The following is a 24,636-nucleotide window of genomic DNA, read 5'->3' as shown; positions in this document are numbered from 1 at the left end:
TTTATTCCTTATTTATATGTCAACATCATCCGACACCTGTCACGAAAGTCAGGAATTTCCTACCAAAGGTCAGGGAAAAGTCCCGGAAATAGATTTCTCCAGATCAGTAGGAACCCTGCATAGTGATGTGATCACAACGTCGATTTGAATATGACAGAAGTAATTAGAAACTGGTCTCTTTCCCCTCCTTAAAAGCAGAATTTTCAAAAAAGCTGGAATATCTGTCCGCTTATTTTTAATGAGTTTACATAATGAGCTTCATCTTCGTAACTTGAGCTGTTTGAGATACTAAATTTTTCGCGTAAATTTTGTTTCACCCGCTGTTTCCCTTAAGGTAAACATTTTAATCAAAGCGACAAAATAAAACCTCAGTCAGGTAGACGATAACTAGATTCAAAAATTCATTTCAAACTGTTCAGTCCTTTTCCCGTGATTTGATCCCGCACAAAATCAGTTTCATATCTATGTAGTAGATTTTGGATTTTGGTGCAAAGGTTCTAAGTAACTAAATCTATGACATATGAAACCCGGAGATTTAATGAAGCTCTGCACTGACTTCTGTCCTTAGCCAACTGGATCCAATTTCTACTTTGTATTCCTATTTCTGAGAGATCTATCTTAATGTTGTCCTCCCATCTGCTCCTAGGTCTTCCTAATGGTCGTTTTCCTATGGGTCTACCAGTCAAGATTTTGAAAGCGTTCCTACTTTCATCCATCCTGGCTACATGACCTGCCCACGTAAACCTCCTAGACTTGATGACCCTAACAATGTTTGGTAAACAGTATAAATTATGTAGTTCCTCGTTATGAAATTTCCACCGTTACCCTTTCCCTTTCTCTTGGGTCCGAATATTCGTCTTAGGATCTTGGTCTCAAATATATTCAGGCTGCATTCTTCTGTCAGAGTAAGCGCAACCATACAGACCATGTTTCGCAACCATATAGAACAACAGGAATGTTATCGTTTAATATAATTTAAGCTTCAAAGCTTCTAAAATTGAAACAGACTCTTGTTTATATTTTTTCCGGCGATTCTTTTATGGAAGAAGTAACTAGAGTTTCTCTTAGGCACTGTCTTCTTTTCTCTGTGTGACTTAGTACTGTGTACCTAACGATTATACATTATAATACACGTTGACATTCAACGTTAACATTGTATGTGGTTTGTGAATTGATAGGTTATGTCCTTGATTGGGTTCTTCTCGTAATCATCTATATAGTGTTCTTTCTCCATTTGTTCTGCATTTTTTTAAAATTTTGTTATTAATGTTTGTATTAGTTTCGATTTCTCTGCCACCTACTCATTATTATTATTATTATTATTATTATTATTATTATTATTATTATTATTATTATTATTATTATTATTATTAGATTGATAATTTGCTTGCTTTCTCGGTGTTGAGCAATATCGTATTTTATGGAGTAAAAGATGCACTTTTTTCTTCGAAAAATTGCCTCTAAAATTCTTGTGCGTTTTATACTTGAAATTAATATAAAAATATCCAGTGTTTGATTTAAAATTCCCATCAGTCTTATAAATAGTCATATATTCGATGCCGCAGGAAACCTATCTCTCTCTGGCAACATTGGATTAAACTGGCAGCAGCAGTGCACCGATTCGACGAACATGTCTTACGAACATGAGTTGCGGGGGTTCACAAGCTTGCTAACACTGTCTCCCTCCCGCTCCGCCATCACAAACTCAGAACCACAGAGTAGAATATATAGACCGCAAACTCAGCGATTTTTTTTTTTTTTTTTTTTTTTTTAATGCTTAAAAATTAAGTTGCGTCTTAGAGTCCTTAAAATACGGTAGTGTCTGTTCGAGTACCAACTTTCACAGGAAACTTTCGTGATTCTTGTTTCTTATTATAAGTTGTTTGATGATAATAGAGGGGAGAAGGAACTCATATTTACGAAAGAAATGTGGTCGTTGTCATGGTAACCATCGGAAGTGACGTAAGAGTCTTAAAGGGTATATTGTTCGATACAAAGCCTCTTAAATACTAATCACATACTTCACTAAATATTGAGTTAATTAGATAATATGATTTTTAATACTTTTATTATAGTCTGTGTTACTTAAAATAATTTACGAAGATAATTTAATTGATTTGGTCCTTTTTGTTTACAGCCAAATCACGTTCCATGTCACGATTATTTCTATTCGTTAAAAAATGTATCATTTTGTGGATTTCATCCTTGGGATCATCGCTACCTTGGTTTCATCACGAAGCATCCTCAGTTGCAACGTTTCGCGTGCCACGTTTTCATCGGAGAAGAATCCACGAGGCCAGTGGCGGAAGCCGTTGGGTAAGTTCTCATTTGTGTTGGTAATATGTGCTTCCCATTTTATTTTATTTTTTTATTATTAATGATAATAATGATGTTATTTTAAATGTCTATAATCTTTCAATATATTACGTTTGTGAATATTAATAGTCCATATTACGTGTTTACCAGATAATAAACCAGTGAAACAATCGTTTGGTCTTTTAAAATTCTGATATATATATATATATATATATTATGTCAGATATCTGGGTTGGCAATCACATGCCATGCTGTTAGTGATGGTACGGTAAGGCAAACTACGTACTATTTGAGAAGCAGTAGACGGCAGTGTGCAGTCAACTAAGCAGACGGCGATAGTGTAAAGTGGAGGACCTCTCTCATTTCCAAAGAGGGCGGATCATTAGCTCAGAGTTATATGGTAGGAGCGTTGCAAGTATGGTGGGTGTGTTCCGAGGAACAGTGTCCAACGTGTAGTTGGGCTACAAAGCCACATTGATGAAGAACAGTTGTCGGAAAAAAAAAAAAATTACTGGCAGGTCCCGCCAAACATGATCAGGTTGCACGGACAAAACCGATGATAAGGGGTCGTCACGACGCCAATGATGTCATCAACATGCATCAACCGCTGGTGACCGGAAATATATGATATGGTCGGATGAGTCTTCCTTCGCCTTATTTCAAACATGGGCCGTATTTATATATGGCAGACGCCCAATGGAGCGTGTGATCCGTAGTGAAATATAATGGCGGCTCTGTGACGCTGTAGGTTGCAACATCGTTGTCTTCATTGGATTCTGTGCTGCCGGTTATCGGTCGCTTCACTACCCGTGATTATGTTACCATTTTAGGGGATCATGTGCATCTTATGTCCAGTTGTTATTTCCGAGCAGTGACGCTGTATTCCAAATGATAATGTGGACATTCACACAGCTAGAGCTTTGGGACGTGATTTTAATAAGTATTCTCGGGGTATCAGCCAGGTGAAGAAATCGACATACGACTTGTTTCGAATGCGGACACTGCATTCATCTTCAGAGATTGCTGTGTCATGGTCTTCGGTCGCGTCACAATTCATGAAGATGAATGCAGGATCTTCACTCGAAATGTTGGATATCAATATCTTCACTGGATTTCCCATTGGTTTCACAAGTTCCGGTGTTCATATTGTGCGTGATCTTCCTTGCCGCGGGCGATCTTTCACAGTTTCAGTCTCAACGAAGCGCTGGATAGTGCGGTAAACGAATTTCTTACTAATTTGCAGCTTCTGAAGGGTTTAGAAAATCTTCCCTGGTGATTTTCCTACTTTGTGCAACTCTATCATAGCCACACGATTTTCATACTCACCCCATTCGATCTTAAACAGTTACAATTGACACCTTTACACTTCTTTAACTCATCCAGTAGTGACTCACATTTCACGATACCGCTCTTGACGTCGGTCGCTTGTATGAGCAGAAGTACAGCCGCCCTCAACAGTTGGGCCAGTATTTATGGTAAGACTAGGTAGAATTTATTTTTATTTTTAAGAACTGCAATTTAATGTGTATTAGAAAATATGATTGGAAAAGTTTATGGTAAAGATTTCAGAGACGAAAAGTGGAATACATTATTATATTTTGTAATTCTACGCAAAGCTATAAAAGTTACTGCAAGACCCCTTTCCTGCAAGTGTCACATAAGTCCGAAAAATTGGAAAATTTAGCTTAGCTATCCACTATACAAATATAGTAATTTATTTCTGCAGGTATCAACAGGAATAACATTCATACTTAGGTATTGACATTTAGTTGTTTGACATTCAATCAGTCTTCCATTTTCAACCATTTCAGAAACTTAAGATGAGGTTGGCACATGCTATATTTTTACTTTATTGTTTATCTCCTCTTCATCTTCTATCAACAGATTGGTTGTGTTTTTGAGTTACTCTTCCCTACAGCTAGCTCTTTGTAAATGAAAATATGGTAAAACTTGATTTTTATGTTTGCAATTTATCCAATACTAAAATTTTGCTATGGTAATTACTTCAAATTACCCAAACAGAAGTTCAGAAGTTCGATTTACTCACAATTTTTACCATTGTTTTCAATAGAATTTTAAAGGGGAATATTGTATTGTATTTATTTCGTCCTTTTTTATATATACATTTAGCACTGTATGACAATGCACATGAAGTGGACACGTCATTTATATATAAACACAAAAGTCAAAGAAACAATAATAATGTAAATTACACACACTAGGTTAATAATTATGTCTTACATCTTACATGATATTATTATTATACCTTACATTTTGCATGATACTATTATTTAAAATAAAGGTTGTGGGCCCCGCGTAGCGTAGTCGCTAACGCTCTCGCCTTCAGTTCGAGCGGTCCCGGGTTTGATTCCCGGTGGGGGCACTCGATCGAAAAAGTGTAAAATGCTAAATCAGGTTTTCCTCATTCTCACCAGAAGAATACCGGGGTGGTACCTAACTTATAGATCCCAGGCTGCTTCCTTCCTCCCCTTTCCCCGGATAATGTGCTCGCCGAGGGACGTCATCCCTCAAACGTGACGGGCTAAATGGCCTTAGATGCTTAAAGCCCAAAAATCTAAATCCTAAATCCTAAAAATAAAGTTAGAGTAAGCAATTATTACTTGCAGTGTATTTAGAAATCCTCAAACAAATACCTAATGCTAAAAACAAGTAATGACATTGGTTTACTGTACATTATGTAAAAAAAACTATTCAGTTAACAATTCATGTATTCCTCTATCGAGTAAAAGCATTGTTGTAATAAATATTTCTAGAGGTCTTCTTTAAATGTAGCAGCAGAGTCTTGACCCTTTATATCTTCGGGAAGTTTATTGTAAAGCATGATATCCGCGTATTTACAGCCTTTTACATATGATACAGTTCTGTGTTCTACTACAGAAAAATTTTGTTTGTTTCTTGTATCATGATTATGTTACTCTTCTACTCGCTTAAGGATATCCTCTAGGTGTCTCTTTACAAATATCAGTAAATTTAAGATATACAAACAGGGTACTGGGAGTATACGAAGTTTTTTAAATAATGGTTTGCAGTGATCTTTTGGTTTAGCAGTTGTCATCATTCTTATTATTCGTTTCTCTATTTTGAAAATTACTTTGGCTTTATGTGTATTTCTCCAAAATATAATGCCATATGTTAAATTCGACTGCAATAATCCAAAGTAAATTGTTTTTATAGTAGACTCTCTTAAAACGTTTTTAAGTACTTTAATTGCGAAATAAATTTGATTTAATCTTCTACTAAGCTTAATTATTTGCACATCCCAGGAGAGATTTTTATCTATTCAAATTCCTAAAAACTTAGTTGTGTTCACATAGTCTATTTCGTTATTTTCAATTAAAATACAGGCTGTGTGTATGTTTGTTGTGCATATAATAAAAATAAATTGCTTGTGTATTTTCAATATTGAATTTAAGCTTATTTTCTTTAATCCAGTGAGATAGTTTACAAAGGATTTCATTTTGCACTACCTTCAACATTCTCATTTGTTTTTCCTTTTACTATAAACGTCTTCTGGATAAAGAGATAGTTCTGCTGGAGCCTGGTTACCTGGTAGGTCGTTAATGTATATATATATATATATATAAAGAAAAATTTGAAAAAATAGCAGCCCTAATCGGATCCTTGTGGCACTTCACATGATATTTCTTGTTTCCCTTATATGTGGTTTGGTTTGTTTCTCTGTTCATTATTATTATTATTATTATTATTATTATTATTATTATTATTATTATTATTATTATTATTATTATTATTATTATTATTATTATTATTATTATTTTTATTCTGAATTTCGGCAGGTCCTGGAACTAATGAGGATTTTGTTTTTCAGCTTTAGATTTGGGCCTGGAAATGTTTCTTCCACGTTTCTCGATCTGTAGCTTCCTCTTTTAATTTCCAATATTTTCTTCTATTTTTCAAATCATCAGTCAGCTGTGTTCTTCTTCCTATTCTTCGCTTTCCTTCCATATTTCCTTCTATGGCAGTATAAAGAACACAATTTCTTCGCAAAATGTGTCCAATTCAATTGGCCTTCCTACGAAGGATGCTGGATAGAAGTGTCTTCTTCTCTCCCATCCGTTTTAAAACATCTTCGTTTGTTGCTCTCTCTGTCCATTTTATATTCTCCATTTCCCTCCAACACCATATGTCGAAGCTCTCCAAACATTTCATCTCTAACTTCCATAATGCCCAAATCTCTAAACCATACAGTCTAATGCTCCATATATAGCACTTGACCAACTTCTTAAACCCAATATTGAGCCTACTAGTTAGGAGTGATCTTCTCTTGTTGATTGCTTCTGTACCTATGGCAATTCTTGACCTGATCTCTTTGGTGCAGTAGGCGTCTCTTGTCAAAATATTTCCCAGATATTTGAAATTATCGACCTCTTCATGTTCTCTTTGTTCTACTCTGATCCGTAAGGGCGTGTTTTCACGGGATGTTCTCATGACTTTCGACTTTTTAATGTTGATTTCCATTCCGTGTACTTTTCCAGTATCAACTATTTTGTCAATCATCTCCTGTAGTCTTTCTTCGGTTCCACCTATAATAACCTATGATCCGCATACCTGACCTTGTAAATGATCTGCCTTCCAATGTTGAAATCTCCAATTCCCATTAATGCTTCCTTCATTAAATATTCACTGTAAATGTTGAATAATAGACGACATACTATATCTTTGTCTGAGTCCTCTTCCAATCTCCACACTACTGGTTTCTCCATCATTCAAGCGCAGCTTCACTCATTGTCCTATGTACAAGTTTCAAATGAGTCGTCGGTCTCTCCAGTTGACTCCGATTTATTCGAATTATACAAGTTCAAATTAATGAGAGTTCACTGTAGCTGTTTGTAGTGTAATAAAAATAAGTTCAACCTGTATGTTTAGAAATAAAACTTAATTTATTTTTTTCTTTCTTTCAGACGAGCCTTCCAGAGGTTCTACCAGAAATTCATTGAAACCGCTTATCCAATAGAAGATATTTACTTAGAGTAAAATGCGTGAGATATTCAACATCTTATCTTCCATGCCACTGCACAACGTTCAGTGAATTTACTCGTTGAATACTCACAATCAGTGCTGTCGTCTTTTTCATCGCAGCTTTCCCCTATTTTCCCTCTGCTATATATATACATATATATTAAACCATTTTAATAATAATTGACAAAAGAAAAATTTTGTCCCCTTTCTCTGTAAAAGCTCCCGTGCAATATTTGTTATTTGCGTATATCAATATATCTATATATACATATGTTATATTAATGCCAAAGTGGTACCAAACAGTATTATTAAGGAAAGAAAAGTGAACTTTAAGTGACATTAAATTCAGTTTATGAAGAACAGTTTTTAGAATCTTACCTGAAAATGGCCATTCCGAAGTGTATGTTATTTGGATTACTTTATTGCATTATCGAATGAAATCGAGGTATTTATGCACTGCAATTTTTCAATCTATCTGCTTGCTGCAGGTAGTGATTTGGTGACAGAATGAAAGTGCTGTCGTATGTAAAAAGAAAAAGAAGTATGTAAGATATAAAATCATGTGTGTATACTGTATATAAATACTATATATATATAATATATTTAAAGAAGACGTGTCCCACATGAAAAGACATTTTTTGCCTCTTTTTTTGAGGCATAGAAAAATCGTAGCTAGTCATTGTCTAGTCACATCTTTGTTGTTGATATTGTGATGCTCAATTGTGATTATTCCTTCTTTTCGTACTTATTTTTAATTATTTTTGAAGTATTATTTGCAGGTCACATGTTCTCCATTATGTTCTATGCAATACGCAACGTGGAACTGAATAATTTTCATTAAGATTCAGCTGTTTTTTTTTTTTTTTTTTTTTTTTTTTTTTTTTTTTTTTTAAAGCTAAAGGAAACTGCTATATTTTGGACATTATAAATATAGTCTTTACCTTGAATATATATGTGCATTTTTCTTTGTCAAGTAGAAATATAATTTTGTACTGAAGTAAACATGTCTTAATTATTACATGATTATCATCCAAGGAATAACCTATCCCAAGCTATGTTGACAAGAAGCACAGATTCTTTACAACAGCAATTTCTTGGCTTGGATTAACCCTTTGCTTTCCAGGTGTCATTTTCCTATGTGCGTGCTGTAATAGCAGATTTTATTTACTGTTATAAGACTGTTTAGACCGTTATATAGGACATGGTTGTTGTGCACGTGCGAGGAGAGTTTCATATTACTGGTAAAATATATATTTGCATTATGAAAAATTTGGACTGAGAAAGAGAAATTTTGATGTTCTAAAGGGATTTTGTGCTGCTTCAGGGTGGCAGCATTGAACGGAGATCAAAGACAGTTTCTTTCTTCCGATGTCGAAATACCATCTTGAATTTGCTTATTGTTTATCAACAAAATAAAACACATGTGTGTCGTAATTGAATGCTCCCTTAGGCCTAACATCTACTGGGACAAAACGTTTTTTTTTTCTTCTTTCTTTTCTGTCAGTCAGGTGCTGCCACCTAGGGAGAAATAGCAGAATTAACTCGTGCTATGCATCCACTGAAAAGAATTCATCCTCTCAATGATTAATATAACATTTAGTAAAGGGTACGTTTTCATGACATGACACTGGTATTATGCAACGGAGTATTTTAATGACATCCGCATGGATGTCACTGGTACACAAGGGGTTAATCAGCGACTGGTTTACAATTCAACCGTCCTTTCTTATTTTTGTTATCCCGACAGCCCATTTCTATATCCTTTGAGCCCATTTTTGTCTTAAGCTAATTTCATTACCTTTCCTTTGTAGAATTCTGTTACTTTATTTTGTCATTCTGTCCATTGTGTTAAGATGTCAAAGGCATTGTTTTTATGGACACAAATTAGAGTAAACTTTTATTTCGACAGTTATAATATATAATGTGCAGAAAGTACTACAGCAAAACCTCTGAGTAACGGATAGAGATGAGGCGTGATTATTTGCCCGTAAATGAGAGGTCTTCGTTATGGAGAGAGGTTACAGAAAATTAGATTACTTATAGCTCATGCGGTAATATACTGTGAATATATGAAATACAAGGATAAGTCACAAGTCTTGCAATATTCTGGTACACAACATACATGTATTTATTACAGTACAACGAAAGCACGTTAACGTTCACAGTAGGGCCTCTCGTGTTGGACTGTGTACAGCCACCTTCCCGCCAGTTCCTCGATACCACGTCTTGTCCTTAGAAGCAAAGGAGTCAGCCACTGCTGTTTCGATAACCTGATTGTTGATGAAGCATCATGATTTCAGGAAGTGCATCATTGACTGAAACAAGTTAGTAATCCGAAGGGGCAAAGTTAGGACTATATGCTGGATGTGGCATCAGATTGGTGCCATCAAATTGCTGGATATTTTGTGATGTTTTTCAAGTCGTGTGTATTTGTGCGTTATGCCGAATGTTCTGGGTTGTTACCGCAGTGCTGTGCCCGAGTAATATTTCACATATCAGACGTTGAACACATCGATACTGCCACTAAAAGCTGACTGAAGATACTGACGGAGGGGAGGCCTCCGTGTTAAATAGTCCGCTTACCACTAGGGCTGTGCGATATCAAAATTTCGATATCGACATTCGATATTTTTCTGATGTCGATATTGAATCGATATATCGATGATCGATATAAGCCGTTGAGTTGATTTTGAGTTTTACGTCTTGCGAGGCTATATGAGACGTGGACCTACTGATTAACGTGGAATCCGAACCACATGAGCTCCCGCCGGGAATCGAACCCGGGTCTCCCACGCTAAAGGCGCGTACGCTAACCGCTTAGCCACGGAGGAGCTCTCGATATAAGCCGATATCGATATATCGACATATCGCACAGCCCTACTTACCACACTACCTCTTCGGCAAGATTGACCTTATACTTATGATCGATGACGGCATGTACACGCTTCTGCTATTTGGGTTGTGGAAATATTGCAAGACTTACGAGTGATTTTTGTATAAATGCAAATATAGGCTAATGTCAAAATACTGTACTCATTGTTAGAATTATTGGATGATGAGAGGGAAATGTCTCTCTCTGTAAAGAAACATGTATCGTTTGGAGATGAGTTTTTATGGGCTACAAAACATACTGCATTAGTAATAACTTTTTAATTTCAATTTACATTTCATCTCCTGTCAAAGTTCCTTAATTCGCTTACTAGCTACACTCAAGATAATAATAGCGCAGCAACAACATGCAATGTTATCGTTAATCGATGAAATTTTTTCTGGATGCAGAAAATAATTCGGAATTTAGCTTTTAACTATACTGTGCAGTGGCTCACAGGCCATTAATTTACGACAAAGATATTCGTGAAGAAGGGTATTTTGTCTAATGTTCTGCATTCACAGATTTATCAAAGAAATTGGTGTTGTGGTGATGAACGTAAACACTTCATTTCTCAATGATTGTGCAGGAAGACAAGCAGGAAACTTTAATGGTATTAATTTCATATTATATGTTAAAACGTAAATATGAGATTTTTGGAATGTAATAGAATTGCAAACCTGTACAATCCGCGGGAAAAAAAAAAAAAACTGCAACATGAGCATATAAGTTTATTGTGAAATGAGGAAGTCTTTTGCTCCAAAATAAGTGTGCATGGGAGGAGGCCGAGGTTTATCCTGGCGTGATTCGTTCCACTTAGACGTTATGTTCATTCCCTGTGCTGTTAGGCGTAGTTTCACAGTAAACTTACATCCTCATGTTGCAGGTATTTTGCCGCGGTTGTACAAGAGAAGACAGCTATTGTAGTGAGGATATTCTTCTTTAAAAGAACAATTCATGAGTTAATTTTATCCTCTTCGTTTTAGTTGTTTAATGATAAATTGGCTTCAGAGTATCATTGTGCCAAGTGACTCGTTACCCCACGGTTTCTTTTTCTTCGTTTCTATCTTAGCGTAAAAAGTGCACAGAGGTAGTGCTGAGCGCATGAACGAAAAACGAAGAAATAAAAACGAAAAAAGTTTCGGAAATATTGAGAAAGTCTCCAAATTAAATACATTCTTCTATTTAGAGACCATGCCTGATGCTGATGTCAAATTATCGAGTCCTTTAGCCTCGTCAGCTACAAATATATGTAACAGGTTGTTTTATTGACATCCCTTTAATAGAGCAACAGTGTCTTCTCGACATGAAAGACCCTACAAATTCGTATAAGAGAGACAGTGAAGACAGCGCCTCCCCCTCCTTCATTTTTCAGAAAGAAGGAAGTAATCAAATGAATTTTACTGACCCTGGTTACAGTTATCTTCAAATGATATTGACACTACAATTAGAAATTGGCCAAAGTAGCGGGATATCTGTAGCTTGAATTTCTCCAATTCAAAGCGTGTTTACAATGATAAAACAAAACATGCCTCGGAACAGATGTTTTTCACGAAGTTACCTCATGAAGAGGTAAAAATAAATAAATAAATAAATAAATAAATAAAAGCGCGAGTGGATTCTCTATTGTGAAAACAGTGGTAAATTTTTCTGTATTCCTTGTAAACTAACTGATAATTCTTTCACACTAATGTAACGGAGATGAACTCAGGACCCGCCAGGACATTTTTATTCACGTTGGGAATCGTATCATACATCAATTGAAAGACAAACAACCTTTGCAGAGTTCACTGTCTGATGGCTATTCATATCAACCTGTTGTTTTACGTCGACCAGCTGACATCAACATCAAGGAAATAATTATTCATTACTTTACTATTTAATAAAGAAATTGTATACTCGACAAATATTTGTAATAAACAGTGGTAGCTTTTCCTAATACCTTTATCCCTTTGCTACACCAGTCTCACACGCGACGTTTTTATATTTGCTTTTGTTTACGTTATCTTATTTATCTCAGTTGTTTTTATTCTATTGGCTCTCAAGTCATGCCACCTTCAGACATTGTCGGCTACGTTCTTCAACCCGCCTGCCATTGCCTCAAGTACGAAGTAATGAACTGAGAAGTAAGCAGGCCCGCAACTAGAGGGGGGCTAGGGGGTCTGGCTCCCCTAAACTTTTCGTGGTCCTTCCAGACCTCAATACAAAATGCAGTTTAGATATTTGTAAGAGATTTTTAAATGACTTGAACCCCCCCCCCCCCAAACCTTTGTGGCTGGTTTCGGGCCTGGAAGTAAGTACCTTGTCATCGATGAGTTACCTTCTGGTACGTGTACCTGTCTACGTTTGCAAAGCTGAGTAGGAAGTTAAGCTGCTTTGTATTAAATCAACTATATGTGTAAAACTTAGACTTTGTCAACTTCATCTTGAAGGTAATGAAGTAAATTCTTGTAATTCAGTGGATGTGACTTGTCACGACAGAAAGGCAGCCAAATCAAAAGCAATTAAGAGAGCACTGTCTTGGTCTTTTTGGATTTGATCTCCGATAGTGACTGGTTGGTTCCACGTGGTCATTTGGCGACCACCTTGCAGCAACACGAATCCATATCATTCAAGAGAGGGACAACTAAAAACTTTACTATTTGGTGAAACCTTCCCATATTAAATTGCTTAAATGCTCTACCTGTCAAAATTGCCTAATTCCCTTTTGCCACCATTAAAAAATCTCATATAAATCATGCGTTTCTTTTAAATTGCTTCTTAACAACGTTCCCTACTCTTGTTTTATGTGGTAATTTTACATGGTAGAGAGGCTGGGTAAATACTGGGTAATCACTAGGTTTTTGTGATTGGAAAAACGCAACACGACTGACCGAACTTGAGCGCAGTAATGAACATCGCGAGTGCACAAAGAAATTTATAATGAGAGGAAGTGCATTGGGAAAAATCTGCTTTACACTAACAATATCTACAGGAGAGTAAATGTTGGAAGCAAGTATTAAGGCGAGTTGTGAGGATTATTAAATTTCCTGGTGTTCATGGTCTGCCATTTCGAGGTGGGAAAAACAATGAAACATCTGGTTCGAACGAGAATGGAAATTATATGGGACTTTTTGAACTTATAGCTGAATATGACGATTTCTTAAAAAATTATATCAAAACACATGGTAATGTAAAGAGTGGTAAAACAAGGTATTTGTTAAAAATAATTTGCAGTTAATTTATTGATCTAATACATGAAAATATATATAATCTTTGTAGTCATGCAACAAGTGACTTAGAGAATAAAAGTTTTGGATGTCTTGTCATCCTGATACATTTCTATAGAAGAAGACAGTAAGGGGACAGTGGTATGACAATGCATCAAATATGGCCGGACATTATGCAGGACTACATGCGAGAATTCAGAATCCCAATCCATTTACTATATTCGTGCCATGTCGTGCATATTCATTAAACCTCGTAGGTACTACAGCAGCTAATTGCCTTCAGGCAACAACATTTTCCAAGTTTATACAAGATGTGTACGTATGTATTTCTTAGCGGGTTTCCATCATGTTGGGTGAAAGTTCAAAATAATATAAAGGAAAGTGACAGCAACAAAGAGTAGCTTCCTAAGAAGTTGTCTACCACACGATGACCGGCAAGGTGAGACACTTGTAAGGCATTGTTACATAAATCTTACATAGGCATTGTTACATAGGCAATGTGATAAATCTATATTCTTGAAACCAGTAACAGAGAGTGAAATAATCATCATAATAAAACAAATGAAAAATTCGAATTCGGCTGGGTTGGACGAATTATCTAACAATTTAGTAAAAAGTTGTTACAAATATATAGCTAAACCATTATGTTATCTCTCAAATATTTCAATCGCCACAGGAACCTTTCCTGATAAACTAAAGATTGCTAAAGTTAAACCTTTGCACAAAAAAGGTAAACTCAATGAACTAGAAAACTATAGACCGATATCATTGCTACCCATCATAGGTAAAATTCTGGAAAAAATAATGTTCAATCGGGTTATGGATTTCATTAATAAATATTCTATTATAACCAACACACAACATGGTTTCTTGAAAGGTAAATCTACTGAGACAGCAATTTTTCATTTTCTAGAAAACTGCAGAAAGTTACTGGATGAGAAAAAATTATCTATAGGAATATTTTTAGATCTAACAAAAGCCTTCGATTTAGTAAATCATCATATATTGCTAGAAAAACTTAGATGCTATGGTATTAGAGGCTTAGCAAATAAATGGTTTGAATCATACCTTAAAGATCGGAAACAAGTAACTGAAATCACAGGAATAGTTAAAAATAAAATTCAAAAATGTGTGTCAAGTGAAGAAACTATTAATCGTGGAGTACCACAAGGATCAATTCTAGGACCACTTCTCTTTCTTCTTTATATAAATGATCTTTCTGAAAATATTAATAGTTCATGTGTGACTTTATATGCAGATGATACAAACATAATAGTTAGTGGGAAAGATGAATGTGAATTATCTTCAAACTGCCAAACGGCAATGAACCAACTTTCAAGTTGGATGAATAAAAATGACCTAATCATTAATGTAAATAAAACATGTGCCTTAAATTTTAACAATGGTAAAAGTAATCAAGCCAATGCAATAATAAAAATAAATAATAAAACAGTTAAATATGTAGAAACTGCTACCTTTCTCGGAGTTAAAATATCTAATAATTTCAACTGGGAACCACATATAGAACAGATAAGAAGTAAGCTAAGCAAACTATGCTATGCAATTAGATGTGTAAGAGATAAGATTAATGTAAAAACAGCTAAGTGTATATATTACTCAAATTTTCATTCTACAATAAAATATGGCTTGATGTTCTGGGGAAATGCACCTAAAAGTATTGCTATCTTTAGGCTACAGAAGAAAGTAGTAAGAATACTTGCAGGAGTAAAATGGAACTCTTCTTGCAGAAATATTTTTAAGGAACTTGGAATAATGACTCTTCCCTCAATGTATTTGTTCGAAATATTAATGTATTTGAAAAAACATAGTAGTGAATTTATTGTTAACAAAGACATTCACAGTTATAACACAAGAAGTAAAGACGACATTCACTTGCATGCACATAGGACAAATATATACAATAAATCAGTTACGCACAAAGGTACTCTATTATACAATCTACTTCCATCATGTATAAAAAATCAGGTCTCGGTCAATAGCTTTAGATCCAAACTTAAAAGGTACTTGATAGAACATTGCTTTTACTCGGTTGAAGAATATGTAGAAAATAATTCGTATACGTAAAATTAAATGTATAGTAAGTAAATTAGTAAAACCATAAGAATCTATATGTAATAATAGTATGTATGTTTATGTATACTGGTATAGATATAAATGACATGTCCAATTTCGTTGTATGACGATGAACGGATGCAATAAATTGATTGATTGATTGAATCATTGAACATACCGCAAAACTTTAAAAGAGTTTAGTCGAGATCCTACTGAGAAACTAGAGGTGAGAATCCAGGCTAGTGGATTATGTAAATATTTTCAGAGGTTAGAAACAGCGATTCTTACTTGATTTTGGACTGATATACTGGAAACACTCCAATGAGGTACTATAATCTGAAACTACTACCTGGGTTAATCCATACTAAGTGGTCCAGAGGTGGTTGCTCGATCATCGAATTATAAAAATTTGAGTGTGATGACCCTTATGTATGAGAAGATCAATAACATCATTCATGTTGTCGTATGTACAAGTGTTCCTAATTGGCGGCCATCTTTGTTGTCGGTGGAGTGCCAATTTTTGCATTTGCCAATTTTTACGAAAATTACAGTTGCCCAGGACATACATATCAGACGAACACCAAATAAAAACGAGTGTTTACAGAAGAGACTAAGGTACACAGACAATATAAACTTTTGTGTCTAAATAAATATGCAGGGTTGCAAACCAATAAATGAAACCACCAAAAAAACTACAGAAAATTACACTTAAAGGGGCTGTATTTTGGAATGGCATAAAGTGGGAGTTCATAAGTTTTGTGCTGAATACTATTACATGTAAAGAGTCTACAGAAATATCCTTGGCTATGATACTACTGGCACCGTAGATTTATGGGGCTTCGAAAATTGAAGTTTGTGATTTGATGCCATTTTTGGGGCATAATATCTCAGGAGGGAAAAGTGCTAAAAATTTCTGCTTATGCCACAAAGTAATTCTATATGTGAATAAACTATTGCAAAAAAATCATGACTGATATTACATGAAAAAAAAATGAGGACATGGTAAATTGATAAGAAAGCACGCTCGTGATGATGGTCGTAGCCCGAAAAAAAATATTTTTATATATTTCATGCTAGATCTCAAAGACAACGCATGGTTCAGCAATTAGGCCCGCTTTTGTTTGTGTTCAGTTTTGCAAAAGCTTGCGAGTGACGTTTGTTCCATCTTTCTAGCTCCATGATCATTGCAACGTCTATATGGTAAGCGAGTTAGCTCCTCCTTGCTCCCACAACACACATCGTCGAACTGGACCGCAGTATTAAGGCATTTAATGTATCAGCAAAGTATCATTGAAATCCAATCACAGTTACGGAAGTCAATATGTTCACATGGTTGCGTTATATAGGATAGACTAGCCTTTGGCTACCTTTGAACTCGCCCCCAGACCCCTGTGTTTACTCGGTCTACGGCTTCGGACCTCTAAAACCTACAATTCTTGCAAATTTCAAGTTTCCTTTCGTAATTCAACTATCTAAAAGATAAGATTTTGTATCACAAGAAAACACCCATTTAAATAACAGGGATTACTTCATCCCCCCAATAGATACCTTAAAAACTAAAAATATTCACTTTTGGTAATTTTCCTGTTGGTTAGCCCCGAAAGTCTACAATCATGCCAAATTTCATCATTCTAATCCTGCCGGAAGTGCTTAAACATTTTGGGGTGTAGAAGATGTCCCATATAAATAACACTGGGAAGATTTTTCAGTTCCCCATAAAACCTCTCTACGGTTGAACTTTTTTTTTTTTTTTTTTTTGTGATTTACTTAAGTAACGCTAATGGAAACGTACAGCGGGGGACACTTCTAAATGGTACCATATGGAGATTTACGGCTAAGGTGTACCATTTAGAAGGGTCCCCCGCTGTACAAGCATATCGAATTTCAAGTTTCTATTCCAATTCCAAGTATCCAAAATATGAGATTATAACTAAAAAAAATAATAATTTAAATAACATAGAGAATTTCTTCATATACCCTTTAGCCCCCTAAAAAATTAAAAAAATATTAACTTTTGGCAATTTTCCTGTAGGTTAGTACTTGAAAGCTACAATCATGTTAAATTTCAACTTTCCACGTCAACCGGAAGTACCCCTTTATTTTATGTCAGTTCATGTAGTTTTATATATAGTTACATAAAAAGCAACCTTTTGAACATATTAACTTCCGTAACTGGAATTGGATTTCAATATCACTTTGCTGATACATTAAGTGCCATAACACCGCAGTTTAGTTCGACGATGGCTTCGTGGGCGCAAGAGGGAGCTAACCTCCTTACCATGTAGACGTGTCAATGATCATGGAGTTAGAAAGATGGAACAAACGCCACTCACAAGCTTTTGCACAACTGAACACAAACAAAATCGGGCCTAATTGCTGCACCATGCATAGTTTTTGAGACCTAGCATGAAACAAAATCCAAACATTTAAATTTTTCCGGGCTACAACCATCGTCACACACTTGCTTTCTTATCATTTTTACCATGTCCTCACTTTTTTATCCATGTAACATCAGTTATGATTTTTTTGCAATAGTTTATTCACATATAGAATTACTTCGTGGCATAAGCAGAAATTTTTAGCACTTTGCCCTCCTGAAATATTACGCCCCAAAAATTGCATCAAAACCACAAACTTCAATTTTCGAACCCATGTAATAGTATTCAGCGCAAAACTTACGAACCCACCACTATGCCATTCCAAAATACAGCCCCTTTAAAAGTGTAATTTCTATAGTTTTTCTGGTGATTTCATGTATTAGTTTGCAACCCTGCATATTTATTTAGACGCAAAAGTTTATATTGTCTGTGTACCTTAGTCTCTTCTGTAAACATTTGTTTTTATTTGGTGTTCGTCTGATACGTACGTCCTGGGCAACTGTAATTTTCGTAAAAATTGGCACTCCACCGACAACAAAGATGGCCGCCATTTAGGAACACTTGCATATACGAAAATGTGAATAACGTTATTGACCTCATACACAGGATTCGTCACACTCAAATTTTTATAATTTTCGAGATGGTCGAGCAACCATTTTCACAATTTTTGGACCACTTCAGATGGATTGACCCACCTTTAATGACATTGTAAAGTTGTATAATTCACTCAAAAATTATGTACAAGGTCTCCCTTCCAACACGCAAAATCAGAAATGTTGCCACTGCTGACATCATTTTTAGATTAAAAAAAAGACTTGCAAAAGCGGCACTTAAGGTCCACAAAATGAGGTAAAAATGACTATATCGAGGGAACCCCATGATACGCAGAATGCTCACAATGTTCTTGGTTTAGTGGAAGAAGAATCGGTATATTCGTAAGGCACTGGTTCGGTTATTGTACATCATGTAGGTTGTTCAGGAACAAGATAAAGATCGCAACTCATAGCATTTTGGACTGGGAAATCATTTGAAATATTCTATCATCTCTTTAAAGTTCTAAAGAGCACACATACTTCTAGCTGGCACTCTTAACAAGACAGAAATCTCTCGGGACTTAAGAAGAACTACATTCAGTCATATGTTCAGCCGAAACTTACGTAGTGGATCATCACTGACGAAAAGAAGTTAACAAGTAGCGGACAAACTGAAACAGTAATGAATTTGACCAAAGATTATGTTGACCTTACGAAGTCATTCCTACCAGTATATCGGGCAGTACCAAGGTTCACAGGCTCAAATGAAAGAAATATATATATTCTAAAGCGTAGTGTGTTCTGCACAGCTAATTGAATTTGGTTGGAAGTAGTGGAGCAAGCAGTTGGCGGAAAGTGTGGTCCTTTTTCACTATGCTTCGAAATGTACAATTATTTTTTCCAGTTTTACAAAGCACTGGAACCTCCTTTCTTCTTCCATGAATCCAGGAAGCAGAACAATAACATCTTTATCACACACAAGTTGGTCAGTAAGAGAAGAGGATCATGGACAATGTATATGAAAACTGTAATAGTGTAAGACAAAGCTCTCACTTATGTGAATGATTATCCTTTTCAGAAACCACTGATATTAGCCTTGAATCGACTGAACAGACTGAAGAATGCTTTAACTGTCACTACTTGCTGAGACTCTAGAACAGTGTTGCCAACCAATTTTTCGAAAAATCAGGAAAATTCTTATCCAAAATCCAGGAAAAATCCAGGAGATACAACTTAATACTTAAAGATGTTAATTAGGATGATTACTTTTTTTTTTTTACAAGGCAAACAGTGAACCCATCAATGATTATACTTACCAACAAAAGGCTAATTATCTTTATCTGAGTACATGTCAACATTGATTCTGCTGGTCAGAGAGCGATTTACAGGGGATCCTAGCCTGAGTTGTTAGAAGTGAGACTTCTTGTGTGCAGCAATCCTTGCAAAGTTTGGGTATCAAGTCTGTCTGTTTCGCTTTCATCAAATTTACGATTGAAAACACTTTTTCTACAGTGACACTTGAGGAAGGCAGAGCCATTTCTACAGTGAATCAATGAAATGTGCGAAATTTTACTTATATCAAAGGGTCTAATCCCCCTAAGAAAAATCTGAAATGACGCTCCTGACAAGCATCCAAAAATCTTGAACAGAAACATTTCATTTTCAGTTTACAAATCTGTGTTTCGCAATAACCGCCATTCTGTGTCTACTTGTTGCAATATACTCTATTCTATATCATTAGGGAAGTCAGCTACGAGAGGAGCAATTGATTGTGCTGATTTCTTTATCTCATTTGATGGGCTAATCATCTCCAAATGTTTCATGAAGAGATCATGCAGCGTATCTTCTCTCTCGAGTTGAGTTGAGTTTAACGTCCCGTTCAACAGCAAGGTTATGTCAGACGTAGACCTACTGATTAACGTTGAATTCGAACCACATAAAGTCCCACCGGGCATTGAACCCGGTCCTTCTACGCCAAAATTGTGTACGCTAACCGCTTAACCACGGAGGAGGCCATATCTCTCTCGAATTTGATGTACTGCTTCAATATATAATACAAGACACCTGAATTAAAAATCTTGCAGTCCATAATTTGGGAGATTTCTTGATGCCATGGATAGGGAAACTTTCGCTGCAAAGTACATTTCATCTGTAGATAAGAACTCCTTTTGGTTTCTGAAGTCTACATTTTCTAAGAGCTTTCGGATGATGCGCAAAACCAGGAGTTTTTAACATTTTTTAAAGAAAAATCAGTAGACCAGGAGATAACTTGAAAAACCAGGAAATCTCCTGGAATATCAGGAGACCTGGCAACACTGCTCTAGAATGTCACCAGATTCAATAATGATGAATGATTTATTTGAATCACTTGTGAACTTCATAACATATTCTCTCTTCATGACATGTTCTACTCCTCTGAGTTGAAATCCTTGCAGAAAGTTAATACGGATTATGAATGTAATTATGAGTATAAAAGACTTATAAAATGTAACATTTAAGTCGATGAAATAAGAGACAATGAGGTTTATCTAAGAGAAAGAAAAAATAAAGTTGATTTTTTCCCCTATTGTTCATAAATTACATGCTGAATTAATTAGAAGGAAGGAAAGCTATATCTATTAATATATGACAATGTAATAGTTTCCAGTAAATTTCTACGAAGTTCTGGTGCTATTGCCGAACGCGCAGCTAACCTTCAGGCTGCATATGGAGCTGATCTAGAATCAATCTTCCCAGATGAATACATACATTTTGCGTGACTTCTTCAGGCCAGAGGAATCAATGGTTGCAAGCAGAAATGCCGAATATTTCTACAAAAAGAAAAAAGCTGCAATCTGTGTTTCCAATTGCATTTTTCTTTTTCACGCCCTACCCTAACTAACTGTTTTAAGTTGGTCACAAAGAAGTGGGTGAGAATAGATTTACATCGAAGGTTTCACCACCCGAGCGTGACGTAATGTCACCTGATATTATTATAGGGTCGAGGTGAAACAAATCGAGTCCCGCTGGACTTCTTAACCCCTTTACTCGCTGACGCTCGCTCAGCTATGTTTCATAACGTAAGTAAATCAGTTTTTATGCATTATATATTACATTCAAGGGCAAATGAGAATTATTTTTATCTTGTTTTAATGATAAAAGTGTTATTAAAATTAAAAATATTTTTAAAAGTCCGTGGACAGGACTTGAACCCACGCCAAAAGCCATTTTCACTAAGAGCCCGTGCGCTAGCATGCTCGGCCAGGAGGACCGACAGCAATTGGCGTTTCATTTGTGCTATTTGTATGCTACGTGGCGAGAAATGGATAACTCCAACAAATCAGAACCGTGTATTTAGTTCCTATAGCTAGGGTCGAGCACGATTAAAATATATGCTTTCCAATTATGGACATTGCTCTTTGAATATTTTTGTGCATTACTGTTGCTGTAACGAACTGCTCAGCTGGTCGTTTGATTTCGGCTCTTAAAAGGCTTAAATCTTATCTCCGTTCAATAGTGTGTGTAATAAAAGACTGAATGTGTTATCTATTCTTCACATCGAAGCAGACCTAACTGATGGACATATCCATATTCATATTTATTTGCCTGTTCATAGCTTACAAATGAGGACAATCCTCAATTAAGCATTACAGTTATCAGATATGATTTACATTCTCTATATGTTATCAGAAAGATAAGTTTACACAGAGTAATAGCTTTTTTCTAACAATAATTCTAACAGAGTATTTCTGAATATCCGTTTTTCGTTAATGTCCTTACACTTTGTTGGTAATTTGTTATATAATTTTATACAATTCATATATACAGTTTTGCTAAAATTTGCATAGTTCTGTTGGATAATATACATATTACAATTCTGCCTAGTATTGTATGAGTGAATCGTATTAGCTAAAGTAAATACATGAGGATCGTTCAGGCATACTAAACATTATTCTAATAAATTTTTTCTGTATTCGGAATGTACTAGCACTTATTCTCGAATTCCCCCAAAATATAACACCATAGTTTATTATTGAAAAAACTTTGCTATAGTATAAGGACATGACAGCTTCCTTGCACAAACTACCTTGCAACCTACGGAATGCAAAGCAGAGTGAACTGAGTTTAGTATTAATGTATTCAACATGAGTATTCCATGTTAAATCTTCATTAACATATACTCCTAGAAATTTAATAGATGTTGTTTGACATAATTCTACAGTGTCTACAGTTATTGGTACAAGTTTATTTCTTTGGCCCGGGAATCGAAATTTGACAATGTTAGTTTTTCCTAAATTCATAGTTAATTTATTTATGTTTAACCAAATAATAATTTTTGTTATCGTCTTTGTAATGAGCCTTTCTGCTTCATTTACTGAGTCTCCACTTACAAGAACATTTATGTCATCAGCATACAATGTTGACTTCACACAGCCTAGACTGTTAACCAAATTATTAATATATACAACAAACAAAAGAGAACCCAATATTGATCCTTGTGGTACTCCTTTTGTTACTTTCATTAAAGATGATTTAAACATTTTTCTTCTACCATTTACCTTTTTACAGATGCCAACAGTTTGACTACGTTCAGATAAATACGACTTTATCCAATTGTTTGCCACACTTCTGATGACATAAGAATACAATTTTTCTAGCAAAATACTATGGTCTATAGAATCGAACGACTTAGATAAATCAACAAAAATACCAATTACATGCTTTCCTTTATTTATATCCATTGCTACATCAGAGATGAAATTAAAGATTGCAGTGTTGGTTGATTCTGGCTTTGAAACCCGTGTTGACTTGTGGATATTATATTATTTAAAAGGAAAAACTTATTTAGTCGCGCTCTCATTGCTAACTCAAATATTTTAGAAAAGTACGACAAAACTGAAATAGGACGATAATTATTTAACTCCAATTTACTTCCCTTTTTATACACAGGTGTAACTCTAGCTAAGCCGCGTAGGAAAAATTCCTGTCAAAAATGAATGATTTATTATACGAGGGCTATCCAGAAAGTAGATTACGTTTTCGTCTGTGTCCGCTAGAGGCGGGGCTAGCGCGGCCATCTTGGGGTCAGAGCGTTGCGCAGCTCAGTCGGCATCTAGCCGTGCTAGTGAGAGGTTCGTGCTGTGCTCCGTTAAGATACTGTGACGGTTTGAAATGTCTGCGTTAATTGAAAATCCCGCGAGCTGCGAGGTGCGTGCAGTAATAAGGTTTCTGACAGCAAAAAACTGTAAACCGATAGAAATCTATCGGCAGCTGTGTGAAGTGTATGGGGACAACATTATCACTGAAGGTGGAGTGCGACAGTGGGTCATAAGATTTAAAAATGGCCGAACCAATGTTCACGACGAAGATCGAAGTGGGAGACCCAGCAAAGTGACTGCCGAACTTGTCGAAAAAGTCGATGTTAAAGTCCGTGAAAATCGAAAGTTCACAATAACGGAACTTTCTTTGAGTTTTCCACAAATTTCGCGAAGTTTGTTGCACGAAATCATCAGCGAAAAGCTTGGTTACCACAAGTTTTGTGCAAGATGGATTCCAAAAATCTTGACAGAGGACCACAAAAATCAGCGAATGGCTGCAGCGTTGCACTTTTTGGACGCCTACAATAAGGATGGTGACTCTTTACTCGATCGCATCGTTACTGGTGACGAAACATGGGTGAAACACGTGAACTGTGAAACGAAATTGCAATCAATGCAGTGGGGGCACACAGGTTCTCCCCAAAAACCCAAGAAATGCATGCAAACAATGTCGGCAAGGAAGATGATGGCGACTGTTTTTTGGGACAGAAAAGGTGTGATTTTGGTGGACTTCCTGGAAAGAGGCACTACAATAAACGCTCAAAGGTATTGCCAAACTCTGCAAAACCTCAGAAGAGCAATTCAAAACAAGCGCAGAGGAATGTTGAGCTCTAAGATCTTGTTGATTCACGACAACGCCCGGCCCCACACGGCAAATGTCACGCGTGAAGTTCTTGAATCTTTTCAGTGGGAGTTGTTTCCTCATCCGCCGTACAGTCCCGACCTGGCACCGAGCGACTTCCACCTATTCCCAGCAATGAAGAAGTGGCTGGCTATGCAGCGTTTTGATGACGACGAACAGCTGCAAGAAGAGGTAACGAAGTGGTTGAAGTCGCAGGCGGCCAAATTTTTCGTCGAAGGAATTTCCAAGCTCGTACATCGCTACGATAAATGCCTCAATTTGAATGGTGACTATGTCGAAAAGTAGTATTTGTGTGTGGCTTTCATCTGTATATAATA

General features: G+C 35.9%; 1 protein-coding gene across 2 annotated transcripts in view; it reads left to right on the top strand.

The window, feature by feature from the left end:
- The window catches only part of Aplip1 (JNK-interacting protein Aplip1), a 72,585-nt gene extending 64,960 nt beyond the window's left edge, over nucleotides 1–7,625 (top strand). For both annotated transcript variants that reach the window (XM_081727628.1, XM_081727627.1), the window contains 2 exons: nucleotides 2,138–2,316; nucleotides 7,260–7,625. In XM_081727628.1, the coding sequence (XP_081583754.1) occupies nucleotides 2,138–2,316; nucleotides 7,260–7,332 (252 nt within the window). In that variant the 3' untranslated portion in view covers nucleotides 7,333–7,625. The remainder of the gene's footprint in view (nucleotides 1–2,137; nucleotides 2,317–7,259) is intronic.
- The last annotated feature ends 17,011 nt before the right edge of the window (nucleotides 7,626–24,636 follow it).

Source organism: Thermobia domestica, chromosome 10 (genome assembly GCF_964235325.1).
Source record: "Thermobia domestica chromosome 10, izTheDome1.hap1.1, whole genome shotgun sequence".
NCBI lineage: Eukaryota > Metazoa > Arthropoda > Insecta > Zygentoma > Lepismatidae > Thermobia > Thermobia domestica.
Note: the sequence above shows the minus strand (reverse complement) of the source record. Positions and strands in the feature narration are given on the sequence as shown.